The following is an 18419-nucleotide window of genomic DNA, read 5'->3' as shown; positions in this document are numbered from 1 at the left end:
TGTTGGAAACATCAGGTACACGCTGCTACCCTACACTGAGTCATGCTGCTTTTGTCATTACAAAAGACTTGAGCATCAGAGCTGAAGTACAAAAAGCCTGATATAAAAGAAAAGAAAAAATAAATCAACATTCGTTACAGTTTTACTCTTTCTATGACAGCAGGAAAAAAAACCTTGGAGAATAAAACAGCAGAGCATTCTTCCAAATCAACAGGTTGAACAAAGTTAATAAACAACAACAGCAAACATCTTCCTAGAAATGATGTAAAATTCATCACTCTTGACTTATTCTGATAAAGTCTGAGATAATAACACATGACTTGGTTTTTGTTGCCCGGCAATGTGTGTGGGCGCTCATTACCTCACTCTTGTGGAAGTCGCTGTCATAGAATCTACACTCCCCTGGCAAAGGGCTTTGGCTATGGTTCTCTTCAAGCACAGAAATCATCAGCACCTCCATCTCTGACACTGCTCCCATTCATGTGCTCAGCAGGGAGAGGAAAGAGCCCTTTGACTGCCACACACATACACACAAGCTCATATGCTCATACACACCCACACAGACAGCGTCAGCAGTGTGGATGATGGTGGTAAGGGTGAGGGTGGGAGAATGGGAGGGGGATGCATAGTCGAGGGAGGTCTAATTGAATCAAAGTCTAGGCACTTCACAGTCTGGTGCATGTGCATGTTTGTTGTCTGTGGGAAGAAAACAACCACCAAAGATAACTACTGAAATCTCAACATTAGAAGTCGCATCTGCTATCAGAACTGACACGTGCATAAAATCAAAAAGGAAAGAAATTCAGCTTGCAAAAAGATCCGACTGCTACTTACTGTTGCCCGCATCGCTTCTCATTCAGGCGCTGTATTCACGCAGTCACATATGCTCCAGGGTCTAACAGACCCTCCACAACTTCACCCAGCCCTCATGGAAAATCACATGACCCACGTTGCCAATACATCTGGCCGGTTTGGTCTCTAACAACCTCCACTTGCTTCAACTCCTGCACAAAATCCAGAGAGAATCTGGCGAGGAGTGCAGCAGGAGCTCTGTAGGCGGATGGGGCTCAGTCTCTCTCCCGCTGGATGCAGCCTTCACAGAAAGTGTGGCGTGTATCTCATGTTTGCTTAGCCTGGTTCAGCCTCATCTGCTCCATAGCAGCATTCGCTGCAGCAGGCAGCTTGTTCACTCTTGCCTCTGGCTCCCGTGCAGCCTCCCTACAGTCAGTATCCACAGCAACCCCTTCAACAAATAAGCCACAGCGATGTCCGTGCCAAACCTTTGGAGAAGGGATTGAAACCTTATCAGCAGTGGCCACACTCCGGAAAGGGAGGCAGATGAACCCAAGAAAACAGGACCAGTGTGAGAAGGAGTGGATGATGCCTCAGTTTGCTTTCAGTTTTCTTCTTGCCTCTGTCACTGACTGTGTGCCAGCTGAGTTAACGCCTGCTGTGCTCCTTAATATGGTTAATTTCAAAAGCATTCCACCGGGGTGTGATCATAGCACAACTGAGCCGACAAAGGTACAAGGGTTCCTCGGCGTGGGGAGTCTTTTGTTCTGCCTTTTTTTTCACAACAACAACAATGGCGTGAGGGAGCCGAGCGACCCACGCAGCTTCTGAGGCTGACATATACGACTACACTAGCGTCCCTCTCCCTTTCTGCCTTCTCTCCCTCCCCCTCATACTCTCTCTGGCTCCCTCTCCCATTCACAGAGCGACATGCCATACACCCTCTCTTAATACTCCGATCGATGTGAGAGGAGATGAGGTGGTGGGAGTTCAATTGCAGAGCTCCAGCGCTGGCGACAATTGCACCCTCCAGTTCTCTACTGTTTTCAAAGATCACAAAGCAGCCTACTGACAGTCAAAACAGGGCCACTGTTTGTACAGCCACACAATAAACAGATCACAAGTATTCACCGCTTCTGAACATCTGTCCTCATTCATTCTAAATGGATCATTCCTTAAAGCGGCAGTACTGATCACTTGATCACTGTGTGCCAAGTTAGCAGATACTCTGCGTCAACGGTAGCGCTGAGCATGGGCTGCACATGGGAGATTCTCCACAAAGTTAAACACTGTAATTGTTTTACTCTGTTTAAAATGAATTATGTTGGATTCAAAGGATTAGACTCAATGGTCTGTGTGCAGATCTATGCAGCCAAAATGTGTATGAAAACAGAAGAGAGGTGTGGGATAAAGAAACAAAATGTATGTGGTATACACAATGACAGGTCAAATCAAATATTCATAACAATAATAATAAAAGATAACTTAATTATTTTGTGTTCTCCTAACATGCCTCTTTTGTGCACATTTTGTATCTTATATGTTTAAATTACTTGTTGCCATTATGGCTGGGCGATCTGAGAAAAAAATCCTATCACAATATTTTTTTTCATATCAGTTGTGAATATTTATCATGATATAAATCAAATAACTGTTTAGTCAAGCTTGAATGCTCTATCAGTCATGAGTAAGCTGTGAAGACGTCAAAAGGTTATTTTTGACTTTGTTTATCTTTTTTGTCAGAGGTTTGATGTGACAGATGTACTGATGAACATTATACAACAACGTAAGATAAGTATCTATTTTACTTTTGTTATTAGTGGGCTTGTTGCAGGTGATCTACTAAGACTGAGTTCAAACTGCCCTCTTGAAATGAGGATTTGGGGTGTGCTATCAGCTGTCACAATAGAGTTAAGGACAGCAGAGTGGCCATAAATGAAAAATGAAGTTTGAGGCCATGGAGTTGGAGAACTGAGACGTATGGGTCACAGGCTACTGCACAGGAGGTGGGAGCTGTGTCCAATGTGGCGCGCCCCCTCCGCCTTAAAACTCAGGCCATCATTGTGCACAAGAAGCAGCTGGTCGGTGCTGTGTCTAGGGCTAGCATTGATCGTAAATGCCCTGCCAACAGTCCAGAGGTGATTCAGTATCAGTGGTCCTTCAACTGAGCCGCCGACAGATGAAAAGGGAGGTTCATCTCCTGCGCTCTCCAGAGAGTGCCCAAGATGTTCATCACGTTAGGGTGGAGACTAGTGCAGCCGGTGAAAACCCAAAGCTCCAGTTTAAAAAATCAAAACTCAGAAATGGCACTGTTGGATAGACAATATGCCTCCACTATTTTTATTTCTGACAGTCCAACTGTGTTGGTACGTGCCGGGAAGTTTCTATCTCTTATCTTTCATTGCACCTCTGGGCCACGTGCTAAATATGGATGCCAAAACAGTAACCACTAACAATTTCAGGTTTGATTAATCACTCTTTGAACGCTAAATGATTATATTCGCCTCCTCTCAGATTTGACTGCCCAATCATATGTCTGTCAAAACATGAATAAATTAATTTTATCAACCCTGTCTCATAATTCTATGGAGGATAGTTATTTCAGCATATATATCTTTATTGTTTTATCCCCAAGGCCTTGTTGCCATAATACAAATATGTAGTTCCTATGGAGCACTGTTATCTAAAATGACATTTAATAAAATCAAGAATAGAGTTCTACTCTCAGATTTTTGCAGTCTACTTGAAGTAAATCTAAAACCTTACCTCCTCTGTTTTTTAAGAGAAAAAGCAAAAAGATGTGGCCAAAGAGTAGAGACTTTCAAAAGTTGTGCTGTACGATTCTGAAAAAAATTGAAGTTTGACGCATTAACCAGATAAATTATATTTTCAGGTGCATTCTTTTTTTGACCACGATGTCGATATATACAACATAGAAGTAGCTGCAGATAAATTTTATTGATTACAAGTTGACAGTGTCATCACGCATGTTTCAACAACCGGAAGCAACAGGTAGACAGAGAAAGGTAAAACTTAATGCTGAGGAGTGAGGCATCTGCCATTCCTATGAGCCCTTCTAATAGTCAAGCATACAAGACAACAGTACTGGAGGCAGCTGTTGCAACACAGCTCATCTTAGAGCTGTTGAAATGTGAAGACATTTCACTTTAATGCTGCAAAGAAAAGCACTGCCTGCAAAATCTGGAAATCACACCTTGCTTTTCACAAGAGCATTGCAGTAATTCACAAGTATTTGTAGAGGAGCCAGGTTGGATTCTGCTCCTTTGAATATCAACTGTGACACACAATTGGCAGTCCAAAGTTAGAGCCACACTGTGTGATTTTTCCTCTTATTTACATTCTCAGTCCTTCAGTTTGAAACCTTTCACTCAGACCACTTCATCTTTCTCCCTGCTTCTCGCCTTTTTTTCTGACTCCTCTCTTGCGACTAAGCACTGCAAACTTAAAGAGTTACGATAGTAAACAAAGCACACAGGAAAATCAAATAATCCATCCAACATAAACACAAGGTAAGATGAAGGCAAGACAGAGGTAAGGCTCGAACTGAGATCATCAAGCAGGTTCTAAGTTTGAAAGAGTCATAGTAAACCCAAAAGCTGATGATGATTTTGAGTCATACATTATCGAGTTAGTCAATACTTCAGCTCTAATCATCTTTTTAATATCAAGTTTAACTCAAAGCTCATAATCTAAAGGGGCTAATGTGTAGTCATAAAACACCAACTCTGAATTCATTTGGAAGAGGATGCTCTCTGAAATAGTGCGAGGATGATGCAAAGGTTACTTTTCACACAGCTGAATAAGCAGCGCAATGTGTGATGCTTTCCTGGTCACAGTCACAAGAGGCATGATTCAAACTGTGATCCATGTAGAGTAAAAATATACATCAAGAGAACAGGGACAATGAAAATTACACGCCACCAGTTCATAAAACGGCATGTCCCAAAGTTCCCACCATAGTAAAGATGTGAGTCTGTGTCTAAAGCCCGGTGCAAAATGAGTGTAGATCAATTAACACACACTCTCACACACAGACAGCCACTGCTGTGTTTTATTACCCCAGAGAATGGGCCTGCTCTCTGTGTTCATGGCTGTTAGCTCTGACGTTTTTCAGTCGTTGGTGACTCAGAGTTCAGGTTTCTCACTGTTTGTTCCTCCTAATTGTTTACCGCGCGTTGATGTGACATAGCAGCTGGGTGAACCGGAAACTGGAGCCAAACGACGGTGGGAAAATCCTGCCAGTGTCGGAACTAGCCAGGAACTAACGCAGGTGATGGCATATGCTTACGTGTGCAAAACTAATTCAGGGCAATTTGATGATCCTCCACCCTCCGGGAGTCCCTGGAAACGCAGCATGACAGGACAGTGGGAAAGAACAGGTAAGAAATAAAACCTTTCCAAGAGGTGTTTATGCCGTGGAAGGTCCTCATAAATATCTGTTATCAGTATTGCGTCACAGAATATGGACTGCTTTACATATTTATGAGGCAATTCACGTAATGCTGTTGCTCAGCCAACCTCATACAGCCATTTATCTAAAAGCTGACCTGCACATTATTTTACACCAACCTTTAACCAGACCATTAACTGGGAATGAGCCTGGTATAGCCGCATAGGATCAGGTTCTCATCTATGGAGGCTGCAGAATAGTGTCTCAGACAAGATAAACTAGTATTATGCATGTTTTAGTGTATAGTGAAGCATGCCTGGTTGAGAAATAAAATATGTCGATAGATGTTGATGGCAGTAAAAACTCAACAAATGGAGGATCATACTTATCCTGCATCACAGGAGCCTCCATTTGTCTTGGAGGCCAGTCACCTCACATTTAATCAGGGTGGGTAATGAAGCGTTTAAATGCTCCCATATCTATGGCCCCGTTCCCACCAAGCAGTCCAGTTTGGATCAGTACCGTTTAGAATGGGTTGGCTTGGTTAAGCTTGGTCTTAGTCTGTTTGCAATTCCACAGCCAATCGTGCCCCCTCATGGTAGGCGGCGGGACACCATAGCAGCACGACACAGTTAACAGCCAATAAATCCAATGAAGAAAAAAAACAGTAAACAAAGCGCAAATATGGGAAACATCTAGCAATTTGTCTTCTTTGTGATGGGAAAGTGGCTCTTTGTTACAAAGCACAATCAAGCTTCATTTCAGAGAAGACCACGCGCCACAAGAAGGATTACAGTCGCTATCGCACGTCAAGTGACGATCTATTTGACCAATCAACGGTCTGCTGTGTTGTCTGATCAGTATAGTCTGGCACCCCTACGGAAGGGTCCCAAAAAGTGGGACAGCTCATCTCAGTTAATTGGGGATCTGTCCGAGGATTAGCCAATGGAAACACCATTAAATGCATGCCGTGCCGAGATGAACCAAACTGAGCCGCTTGGTGGAAATGGGGCTTATGCCATATCTTTTAATAATAATGATTTAGGCCTTACATAAAAATATTATTTCATGTAATTTAGTTTCATGGAGCTAAAATATTATTTTCCTTAAGCAATGATTTCTTTCCCAATTGGTTCAAATGTTGGGATGTAACGTGTTTTATTCCAACTTTATTCCCATATAGATCATCACTGTTCCAGTTAAATTTATGATCATAAAAATGCCAATATGATAGAGTTTTCTTTGACTTTTTTTTGTACTAAGCTCTAGCTTCTATGTCTACTGTGTTTGAATGTGACTCAGGTGTTCAGTGGGTCACAGGTCGTATAAACTGTGTCACAGAGCTCCTTCTACTACAGGTGGACTCGTCGTTTCTGGTCAATCAGACACCATTATCCCTCAGCATGTGGATTCTGAAATACTCAGATAAATCAGTGCAAACTCTGGACATGCTGTCGTGCACTTTTTCCTCTCCTCAGGACTATCTTTGATCTGGCTGCCCTACCACACAGCCCAGACGTGTGAAGTGCTGTGGACTGTAGTCTTTCCAGAGGAATTTCTCATCACGGCTTGGCAACTTTGAGTTCCAGTTCAGAGCCCTGGCTTACAACGGATGGCTGCTTTGTCTAGTCAAAGTCCAGAGACAGAATTTACCAATATTTATTTTGGTTAAGCCTCAAGATCCTCTTGTGACTGTCTTGTTAAGATTAATGCTTTAGGCTTTTTTCACAGATGTTTGTGCCACTCCACCAATCCAAACAGACAGTGTTAAAAGAACTGTATTAATGAAACTAATTGTATATTCAGGCATTTGAAATGTTGATTAAAGCTTTATATAATGGTGCTGGACAGGCTATGTGATGTTAGGGATGTACTGATCTGATCCTGGTATTAGGGCTGATCCAGCCCCTCAAAGCTGGATCGGGTATCAGTGGGAAAGGATCGGTCCAAACTTTACATTAAGGCTAAACTATGATTTAGTCTACAATATATAAAATTTTACAATCAAATGGTCATTTCTGTGAATTCTGACGCATTTTTACCCAAACTGCTGTTTAACATTTAAACACTTATAGTTTAAATGAATATTAACTTTAATAGTTCCATATGTACTCATTTTTGTCTTTTCTCAAAACATCACCAGTCTTATCCAACAGTAGAGTGTGCACGTTATTATCAAACACTGGTATCGGATCAGGATCGGTATCTGTCAATACCCAAAGCCCAGGTATTGGTGTAGGTATCAGGACCAGAAAAGCTGGATCGGTGCATCCCTTTGTGATGTTTTTTACAGAAACTGTGAGAAAGGGTTCATTAGATCCCAAAACAGGGATGTCCCGATCTGATATACTGATCGGTATCGGCGCCCGATATGGCTATTTTTGGAGGATCAGATACTATTAGATTTCATTACCTGAACGGGGCCAATCCAGTTTTCACATTTTCAGCACCGTCACGCTTAACGGCTGCTGTAAATCAAACCATGTTGCAAATATGTCCACTGTGTGGGACTACTTCTCTTTGGAAAGCAATGATAGTAAAACAGTGTCTTGCAACATTTGTAAAGTGAGTGTTCCTCGAGGAGATACCAACAGGGCTCACTTTAATACAACAAATATGATTTGTCATGTACAACAGGTTCACTCGACAAAGTATGGGATTTATCAGAGAAAGGTATTGGTATCGTACTGCTGTTAGCAAAACATATGAAAAAATCGGACTGGATCGGAAGTAAAAAAATCTGTATAGGTACATCCCTACCCTAAAACAGTGCACACCATTGGACATTTCATTTCATTTCAAAGACCATAAAGTAGATGTTTTTATTGTATTTCACAGGAGGCTTTTGAAATATGAAGCTGTCCTCACTGATGTGATCTGATGCAGTACTTGAATACAAATGCTGGTTATTGTGTGGGGCTCAGTTCAGTTTGAGTATTGACTAATTTGCTTGATAAAATATTATTAAACACCTTGGTAAGACCTGGATGTTGGTGCAGTAATGGTTTTATAGTTTGTCTCACTAGCCTTGGATAGAAAGAAAGTGTCCTAAACACTGCTGAGTCACACACACAGTCCTCCTCCTCACAATAGTTGACAAATAGTGGGCTCACCCCCATCTCCACAGATGATTCAGTGGCAGACCGGGAGACAGGCAGTGTGGGTTGCATTTTTTTTTTTCACGACGCAAGCCCTCTGGTAACTTGTGATGGGCACATATCCAAGGCCCTGTCTCCTGTGTCTGGCTATAGCATACAAGGCCAGCACCAAGACGGCTGAGTCGGGAATGAGGTCTCACTATCCCACAGTAACATAAGCCCACGCATGGCACATAGCCACCAGCAGACCACGCACTCATGGCTGTGTGCTCCCTGTTCAATTTGTGGAGTAACTATTTAATGCTGAGTGTTCTCTGTCTTTCTCACAACCCAGGCAAACAGACTGTGTTTCAATTCAAATCAAGGACGATTTAATACAATAAAACCTGGCTGAATCTGTACCACTCCATTAACTTTTTGTGAGGCATCTTTTAAAAGCTTTGCTGTTTTTAAAAGTCATGTAATTAAGCACTCTTCCTGTCAGGTTATTTGTTCCCAGAAAAGCGTCTCTGACGGTGACTACTCAGCAAGAAGTTAGAATAGAGAGAAAATAACTGCCAATGAACCATTTCTACTGACGGCTCATCAAATTCTTCTCCGAGGTGTTTTCATCACTTACAGTCTCTTAAGCACTAAACACAGACCTAAAACCCATCCAAATGAGGAACATAAAAACACAGGCACAAAGGACATCAAAACCTGAAATGAAAGGTCTAATGAAGAAGAGTAATGTACAATACGAAAAATATGTGAAGACCCATCAGCGCATATGCCATTAGCTAGGCTTAAACATTGACAGAAACACACTGATTCATCTGTAACCAATTTAGCAACAAACCAAACATCATGAGCAGGAAAATCTAGGAGGGCTGGGGTGGGGGATAAATGGATGGAAGCAGTGATTCATACTGTAGCCAAAGTCATCTCTATAAAGGAATCATCTCAGGTAATGACCCCAAGACAACAGCTTCCTCTCTGAGTCAGAATAATTGGTCCAACAGAGCGTTAATACCAAGCCAAGACTGGGATAAAGAAACCATGAACAAAGAATGAGGTGTCCTTGCAGCTTCTTCAGCTAAAGGTCAGAAACGACGGGGTCAGCTATCGCTGTGAATCCTCTTCACTGTCACCGCTGTCCTGCCTCGCTCTGTCAGGGCCCAGACCCCTCCAGTGGTTCCTGCTCCTCACTCTGCAGCTGTCGGTATATTTACACACCTCCCCAGACGCACAACACTACATTTTATTCAAAGAAATACTGTTCTTCATACCTCTCCAAAAAAGCAAAACCAATTCTCAAAATGAAGCATTGAAACAGGTATTATCTCAGATCAAATCCTCTTTGTCATGTTTGCTTCAACAAGGCACTAAAATCTGACTTAATTTGAGAAAGCACTGAAGTAAGCGCCAGCTCTCAATAAGTTAACTTACACCACTAAAATGGTAATCACCGAATCACAGGCACTGTCCAAAAAATGAGTCCAAACAGGTTTTTTTATAATCATCTTTAAACAAAAGCAAAAATAAATCCGTACAGATGTCAGTAACACATTTCAGACTATTATCTCCAAGTATGAACCAATACGGATAAACAATGTGACACAGACTGACACGAGTCTGTATTAAAGTCTAAAATAAACCACACTTGTCTTTTCTCCATCGTACCATCTTTAAGCATCAATTTCAAACTCTTTCTGACAGAAGACGTCACGATGAGGTAAGGTTACCATGCCAGCGTTACCCATCATGCACTCACACCTTGCTTCACACTGTCAAAAGACAAGCACCCATAATGCATTGTTGAACAATGGCTTCTGATGAATCACACTGACCCTGACGTCGCAGAGCACAATATCTAGTTCTGACAGTAATTTCTGGAAGAAAAGAAACGTAAGGGACATTGCTGTACAAATCGTCCTTTCTGCACAGTTAGCTATTGTTGGTATAGCAGATTGCATAATCTAAAGTGGGAACTTTTATACACATGTAAAACCAAATGAATCAATTCTTAGGTCACGTGGAGACCATGGATCTAGGTTTTGATGTAAACAGTCATAGGACAAAAAAACCAAAGCCATCATGCTTTTGATCAAAAAACATTACCAGAATTCCTCTGTGTTATCCGATACTTGTTTTCCTTCCCTCCCTATTGGGGCACATTGCATTTTAGGTATTATGAACATGCAGTGTCTCAAATTGGCCTGAGCAGCAGGGTAGTAATGATGTAAGCAGGGAAGGTACAGCAGCATTTTATTTCTCTAGGTTTCATAAAACAGCGCAAACACTGACCGGGGCCCAGTACAGGTAATCGGGTAACCTTTGTGGGAGGTGGTAAGGTAACTGAATTCCATGAGAACAACACCCTTACAGCCCAACGGTACCAGCAAAATTTGATCCCCTAGTGAACAAAGCCTGATTCAGGTGAGGGTTTTTCCACAGTGGAAAATGACAACACGGCTGGAAAGGTGTGTTTATAGGGCAGTGCTAATATTAGCAAGTCTTATCTGGACAAACTGCACAAGACCGAGGAAATGACGGAAAAGATATCACAGTGGGTTCCATGATGTCCCCCAGGAAGGCACGGAAACTTAAGCAAATCGAACAGATGACCATCAAACTGACAGGAAAATCACAGGGGCTTGTCAGGGCCACTCAGTCTCACTCTGACGCTGACAAGTGATGCTCTGTGCCCATAACGCAAACCCTGCTATCAAAACTGAGACTTGAGTGGTTCAAAACCAAGAAGCACCTGTTGCCTGAGAAATAAATGCCTGTATGCTCCACTGGCAAATGAAGTGAGAACAGTGAATCTATTTGGTTATCTCAGTACTGATCTGAGTAAAGGCCATATGCGCACTTTTTTGCATTTAGAAACCACCAAACACACAAGATTTCATAAGAAAGACACCCAGGGCTTTTATAAGATGTATCTATTAAAACACTCAGTAAGCTTGAATCTATGGCAACACAATATACTGCAAGATGTAAATGGAAACTAGCTGTTGCAGGTACTGTTATCCCAATAACAGGAAGAGCTATAATACTACAATTATAAGAATAATAATTGTTGCATGTAGGCCTGTCACGATAACAAATTTTCCAAAATATTATTGCCGATAAACAATAATATTATCAATATTATTTTGATTTTTTTTCCTTTTTTTCATTGATATAATTATGATAAATGGGATAATAAAGTGAGTACACCATATCAAAAGCAAGAAACTTTAATTTCTTAGGAGTATTTAACTGTAATTAAAAGGTCAGGATCTTTTAAATAAAATAAATTAAACAAAAAATATAATAAATTTAACAAACCAGAAAAAGAAAAAGATACAATGAAAATGAAATGAACTCTCTTTCAGAAAAAATACATGTCAATGAAAATAATTAATACTAATCAAAAATAATAAAACATAGACCCTGTCACTAAATAAAAAACGAAACTCCAAAAAATAAACAACAATAAAAACTATAGCCAAAATAAAAGGGAGTTTATACAGTTCCTGAATTGTTTGTAACATGTACTTTTTCCCAGTCAATCCGTACTGTCTATCAAACATTTTTAACATTTCTGGCTTTCAACCGTATTGAAGGGCTGCATTTCTTTGGCAATGTAGCTGTCTTTGAGCGCCCACCATTTGGCGCTATTATTTCTATTTACTTTGCAGACCAAAAGCCTCAGTAAGAGCGGACTGTCAAAGAACAAGGCTCCGCTGCACCTCCCCTTCTTCTTCTTCGTCGCCACTATTTTCAAACAAATGCAACATATCAGCTCGTTGGTGTTCATGAGCTCACACTTTGTTCATTCTGATAAAAAACAAAGTATTCCCACACTGGGACTGTGGCAGGCGGCTTAAGAACCGTATCTTTCGTGCCATCACTCATATTAGCGTGTGTTTCCTCCTTACCCCTCAGGACGCTCGCTTCAGCTCTCTCCGTGTGTACACGCGAGCAGCCCCGTCGCCAAAGACTGCATTTTTGACAGATGTTCACTCCGCTATAAATCCGCTAAATCCACATTCGAACCTATGCACCCCGATGTTAGGAAAGATAGACATAGTGAGCCATCTTCTCATTCAGCCTCTTTGGTCGAAATAGAGGAGGAAAACAAACATGCATGCACGTGTCAGTTTATCGAGGCTGGCAAACTTACCGAGGATGTTTTTATTTATCGTTCAGTTTATCGATTTATTGATTATTGTGACAGGCCTAGTTGCATGACATACAAAAAACCCTGACTACTACCTCTTCTGGCTGGCCTAACAAACCACAAACCACATGAATGTTTCCCCACATGTACTGGTCAAACCAAACCCCACACCGCTCACAACTTAAGCGCACAAGTGTTGCAAGTACACCCTGTCAGAGCTGTCTATTCATGTAATGCATTGAAGACTTATATTGTTGCAGATCAGCAAAGGTTACTGTGGTACAATCATTACTTTCAATGAGAACAACAAAGCAGCACATGCTTTCACATAGCATACCCAGGTTCTGTAAACACACAACAGTTCAATAACAGAGAGCAGAGGCCACAGCGATGTAAAAACATTTATCTGAAACTGTATTTATCTCTAGGTGCTTCTGGAGCAGTTTGCCAAAAGCCAACAAAGCAGGCTGGATTCAGCAAGTGAGTAAAAGCAGAAAGACATGAGGGCAACAGGGTCTGAGAGTACCTGCTGAGGGCCCTCCCCATTGACCATGGCTGGGGGTGGTGGTGAGGCCAGGATTGGGAGTTCAGGGCTGAGAAGCTGGCCGGACTCCAGAGGTGGGGTGTGGTCTGCCATGTCTCCCTCATTCACACCACTGAAGAGGTGCTCCTGCAACAAACACAATAACTGTCAAAGGAAATGCACAAAGAAAACCGCGAAGGAAACCACAAAGACCTGTGGAATCTTTCTCTTGAGTCTGCTAGTCAGTCATTTGCTCAGTGCTGAGAGCTGCATTCGTTTCCATTTCCTTTGGATGCAGCATTTTTCTCCCCTCTTCTGCTTTATAGTGTGACAGTACCATCATCCACTTCAGCCCAATGATGGCATCAGACTGCTTTGATTGTTAAGCTCAGAACCGAGTCTGTACTGCTATCCTAAATCAAAAGGTAATGGTTGATGTGTTTTCTTTGAACACAAACAAAAGTAGGATGAGTTTCTTTTATAACCAAAATAGAAATCACATATTTTTGGGATTCGTTTATCACCTAATTAACCATGTCAGACTAATATATTGTTTTGTAATCATGTTATCGTAATCTATTGAATGTAGGGTTGCTTAGAAAGGGATGGAAATAGATTTTTACTGATAGCTGCAAGTGTATTTGGATCATATTGAGTACCACAAACTCACTAAGGGTTTAATATTAATTCAGTATAGAAATACATCACAAGGAGGTGTGTCTCATTGATCATGTCTCCATTTTAAGCTTTGGTTTAGGCTGACCTTTAGTTACTTAACATATGCTTGCATGGCATACAAACAATAGCACAGGGCGCTTGAACTCTAAGTGTAAAACTATGTATAACTGACTTCAGTGAAGTGTTTGTGAAGACATGACTTGAGTGCAAATTGACACACATCACAAGTTACTCACATACACATTTTTTTTTTCATTTGATTGCATCAATCAAGCTTGGCCACCTTCCTCATTCAAGCCAGACCAGCCAAACAGACCTGATAATGGAGAGATAATGTCTTTTATACACATGTACCTGAGCCAGTGTACTGAAGAAGGGAAATTTATCAGGAAACAGAGATAAATGTGATCTCGGAGACAGTGCTTTTTCTCAGGCATTGTTGAAGCAATGCAAACTGAACGTCCATGTGAGCAAAACATCTCAGCAAAACTGACATTGGTGGTTAACTGTTTAGTCTAATGCAGGAAAAATCCCTTTTGATAAATATATAATGCTATCTTTAAATGAAAACAAACAAGACTAAATGTTAAAAAGTATAAACAAAACAAAAAGTAAAATGAACAACAGGATGAACTTCATATAAAAGAACTGACAACAATTCCCTCTTATTATTGACTTTTAAGAATTGTTCCTTAATTTAATAAAGTGATACAACAAACCAGGCATCAGCTGACAGACTTGTTTGTGCAGGATGTCAGACATATTAAGGAGTGAGCAAACAATAGCTCTTTTCTTTTGAGTAGTTCAGGGATCATTCGAATTTAGAAGATATGCAAAAGAGAGGAAATATAAATTGATGTGTGTACCGGGAACGTCCAAAACTGATGGACAAGGCAAATGATGTCACTTAATTCAAGGTGCCGAGGAAAAATCAGCAAAACCAATGACTACATATTGCATTCAGTCACTCTCTATTACGGAAAAAAGAAAAGACAGTTCAATTTGAGCCACTGCAATGAAATAAATTGAGTAAATAGTCAAAGGGCTAAGCTGAGGACCCCCTACTTGTAGAAAAAAAGTCAAAGCATTGCAAAGCTAACAAGAACTATGTTTGAATAAAGACAGAGCACCATGAGAGTGTAACATGTGTCCTTGAACCTAATTAGAATCCGGCGCATGCGCCCCTAAACCTCACAGTGATCTGGCTTATCTGTTAGCTTTACCCCTCCCCTCCTTAAGCTTAACCCACACAGTCAGTTTACAGTGTGATGGTCAATGAACTCGGTTTAAGGGGACTATATCTTCAGGAAAAAAACATCAAGAGCACAACATCACCCCTGTGTCCTTCACTCTTTTGAAAACTAATTACTTCTGCATTCGTTTTAAATACTTGATGTATTTCTTTATACATCTCGAGAGTACATTCCATGTATTTGTTGAGCACACACTACTGCTACTGAGAGTTCAGTCTGAGGAGACGTATGTTTGTTTTGGGTCCCACCTTCTCTTCCCTTCATTTGACCCTAAACACATCTCAAAAACTTGGCATCTTGAGAAAGTGGCAGTGTATTCCCACGAATGGAATAAACATTTGTGGCTGTTATTGTTGTTCTATAGTGAAAATTGGGTGATTATAGTGTTACCTGTGGTGGCTGAAGGAGTGCCACGTTACCCGTGCTAAAATAGGAACATGAGTAATTTTGTAGTGTAATTACTCTGTCTCTTTGGGAAAACATTTGGCTGAAAAAAGCTGAAAGTACAACACCAGCTGACTCTGTTATTAAACTCTGATTGCAGTCGCATCACAGTACAGTCTGTGCACAGCTTTTTCTGCAGCAGCACAATGAACACTACTTGTATTCAGAAACTGAGGTGACATCTGTTGTTGCCTTGGCTGTATATCATATATTTGACTGTGGCTGAGAGAGCAGTTGATAAGAACACAGCTGGTTTTCAGTTTCTGTTTTGGGAAAACCCTGCACGGGTAGAATAATGGAATAATCTGTGTAGCCAAACCCTCTCTATATTCAGTGGTTTCAAGCATGACACAAAGACACAGGCTGGTTGAAGTAAAGGTAAAAAAAGAAGGCCTCAAGTATATGTTAACATTATGTGATTTCACAAAATTTAAAGCATAGTTGAAACACCTGCAAATGTTTTTCTTAGCCGGTCTGCTTTGCACAGCTGGTTTGTTCAGCACATGTACAGTTATACTCACAAGTTTGCATACCTTGGCAGAACTTGTGAACAGCAGAAACACACATTTTCAACTTCTTTTCTAGATCTTTGTTGGTCTTATACTTAAAAAAAAAAGTTCAGCTATCTTTTCTGGCAGGTCCTTGTGAAGTTCTTTTGTTGTCCCCATCTGCACAGCTCTGGATAAAATGTGCATGGCTCTCTCCAGAGTTAAGAAACCCACTAATTATACACGGACATTAACCACAATCAAACACCTCAAAATGAACAGCCATTTAAACCTGTGTGTGTCAACCTACGTGACTATCAGGCCAACCAAGGGTAAGTAAACTTTTGATGAGGGGGATTTTAGTTATCATTATGATTTTAAAAAAGGCACACATATCAAAATCTGGTTAAAATAATGATAATAAATAGCTTAACCCAACCACCACCTCTAAATGAAAGTAGTTTTCTGATTGATCATACATCCAGTGTCCAAAAGATGGCCAGTGGTATGTAAAGTGATGAGCTGATGTACGTGATATAGTCTCTATTACCAGTTTCCAGTCTCTACCACGTCTAGATGAGTGCTACTAGATCTAGAGACGTTACATTATTTCATAGAGGGCCGAATTTACACAGGTAGCTTAAACGACTAGGTTAGCAAACGTGTAGCCGAGTCAATTGTTTATTATAGCTACAGGTGTGTACTATAAACGAGACGATAGCTACATGCTGTTCCATTCTATCATGTGTCTTGAGTGTGCTTATCAATCAATGATAAATTCAGGCTCTATTTCTCCAAGAGACACGCTTTATATATCGTATTAAGTCAGCAACACAAGTCAAGCTAACGTACTCACTCAGTCAGTCGGCACAGCAGCAGTAGACTTCACTGACACGCCGATACACAGTGATGATTCCGATGCAGCAGTACGAGAAATGTTGTACGTCAGCGTGCTCCGGTGACCAGCTATTTTCTGCAACACCTGAGACGAATAACTTCCTAGCTACATAGATAAACAGAAGACAAGGCAAGATGTGACATGCTAACGTAAGCTACTAATGCTACCCAGCTAGTAGTTAGCCAGATGAATATGTGCTATCCTCGTAATACGAGCAACGATTACTCGTATTGACTACACCTAAAACAGATCAAAGTAATAAGCAAGCAACAGCGACGATGCCAAGTATCGATAGTTTTAGCAGAAATGCCAGTTTTATCGAAACAACTTTCCATCTAACCCTGCTTCTTGCATAAAAGTAAAGAATTTCGCCATCGCTCACAGGGCTCTGTGCGCATGCGTGTTGCAGCAAATCATGACGAATCCCAAATTCCAAGATAGCGAAGAGCGACATTTATTGAAGATGTTTACATACGGAAACCGCTTAAAAATGTTTTAGCTCCTCTACTTTTGAGAATATGGCCAAAATCCGGTGATGTGGTTGTGAGAAACCTTCTATTTCAAATTACATGTCAATGTTTTAAGGAAGACTCAAAGGTTGACGTGTCTCTGATTGGTTTGTCGTAAAAACAAATGTCGTGTTTGTAGCAGAATAGTCAGCCTAAATTGTATTTGTATAGAATTTGCTTTTACTTGTTCTTGTTCTCATATGTCTAGAGAAAGGCGAACCATGACTGGGCCGTCAAAAAATACTGTGGTCTACCTTAATAGCATCTTATTTCCTTTAAAGCGTACGTGTGGGGAGTTCATTCATATTTTCCCTTCTCTCGTTAAGATAATAACTGCAATGAAAGGTACAAGACTTGATAACAATAAGTATCTGCATAAATTGTTTGACTTTTGATCATAAACACAAAAAATCAAACCCCACCTTTTCAAATTTATACATATGGAGTCCAAAAGGAACTGGAAAAATGACAGATGAAAATGTCATTTTTAGGGCTGGGATTTAAGTTAGTGACATTGATATGGTATACCCAAATTACATGCTTTTATTTCACCCACAAAACAAATGTGCACATACTGCAAATTTTTCATCCATCTTAAGAAAATATAGATGTATTTGTAATAAAATTTTACAGAATATTTTCTGGGGCACATATTACACCTCAAATTGTTTTGAGCGTTACAAGATCATGCCAGGCATCATGCACAGTCTTGCATTAAGCCTATATCTATCCATGGCTCCATCTACTGGAAATATAAAGGCGTACAATGCTGTTTTTGTTTAATTAGTCTGAAATCTGTGGTGAAAAGAACCACCATCAGCATTAGTTCAACATAATTACCCCTTGAGGAAATTACAACTTGTGGTTGTTGCAAGCCTTACTTCCTTTAATGTTGTTTGCTTGTGTTTACTTTCTCGGCAATAACACTTGTGAGGTACACAGAGTTTTAAAAACAGTTCACACAAGGAAAACATGGAGTGTGACTCCCAAAATACTTACTCTCAAGTGTTTTATCCTCTCCAAGAGTCATCATCTGCATTCCTCACACACCGACCTCTTGTGTCCACCCCACAGAACCAAGCACTGAACCTCCATATCCTCCATATCAACCCCTGCTCTGACCCATCAACTTCAAATCTCAGTAAAAAAAAATATAATAAAAAAGTAAAAAAAAA

General features: G+C 40.6%; 1 protein-coding gene across 3 annotated transcripts in view; it reads right to left on the bottom strand.

Annotated features, from left to right (window-relative positions):
• Positions 1-17269, bottom strand: part of fndc3a (fibronectin type III domain containing 3A) — a 49494-nt gene extending 32225 nt beyond the window's left edge. The window contains exons 1-3 of one of the 3 annotated variants that reach the window (XM_074679375.1): positions 17118-17269; positions 16694-16840; positions 12978-13121 (exon numbers count right to left, since the gene is read on the bottom strand). In XM_074679375.1, the coding sequence (XP_074535476.1) occupies positions 12978-13088 (111 nt within the window). In that variant the 5' untranslated portion in view covers positions 13089-13121; positions 16694-16840; positions 17118-17269. Of the gene's footprint in view, positions 1-361; positions 479-834; positions 1573-12977; positions 13122-16693; positions 16841-17117 lie in introns of those variants that run through there. The other 2 variants (XM_074679376.1, XM_074679374.1) reach the window with 2 other exon arrangements.
• Positions 17270-18419: the final 1150 nt, after the last annotated feature.

The sequence above is a fragment of the Halichoeres trimaculatus genome, unplaced genomic scaffold (assembly GCF_033239565.1).
Source record: "Halichoeres trimaculatus isolate MK-OKI-2021-1 unplaced genomic scaffold, fHalTri1.1 fHalTri1_scaffold_9, whole genome shotgun sequence".
Taxonomy (NCBI): Eukaryota; Metazoa; Chordata; class Actinopteri; order Labriformes; family Labridae; genus Halichoeres; species Halichoeres trimaculatus.
The sequence above is the reverse complement of the archived record's forward strand: the minus strand, read 5'-3'. Positions and strand labels throughout refer to the sequence as shown.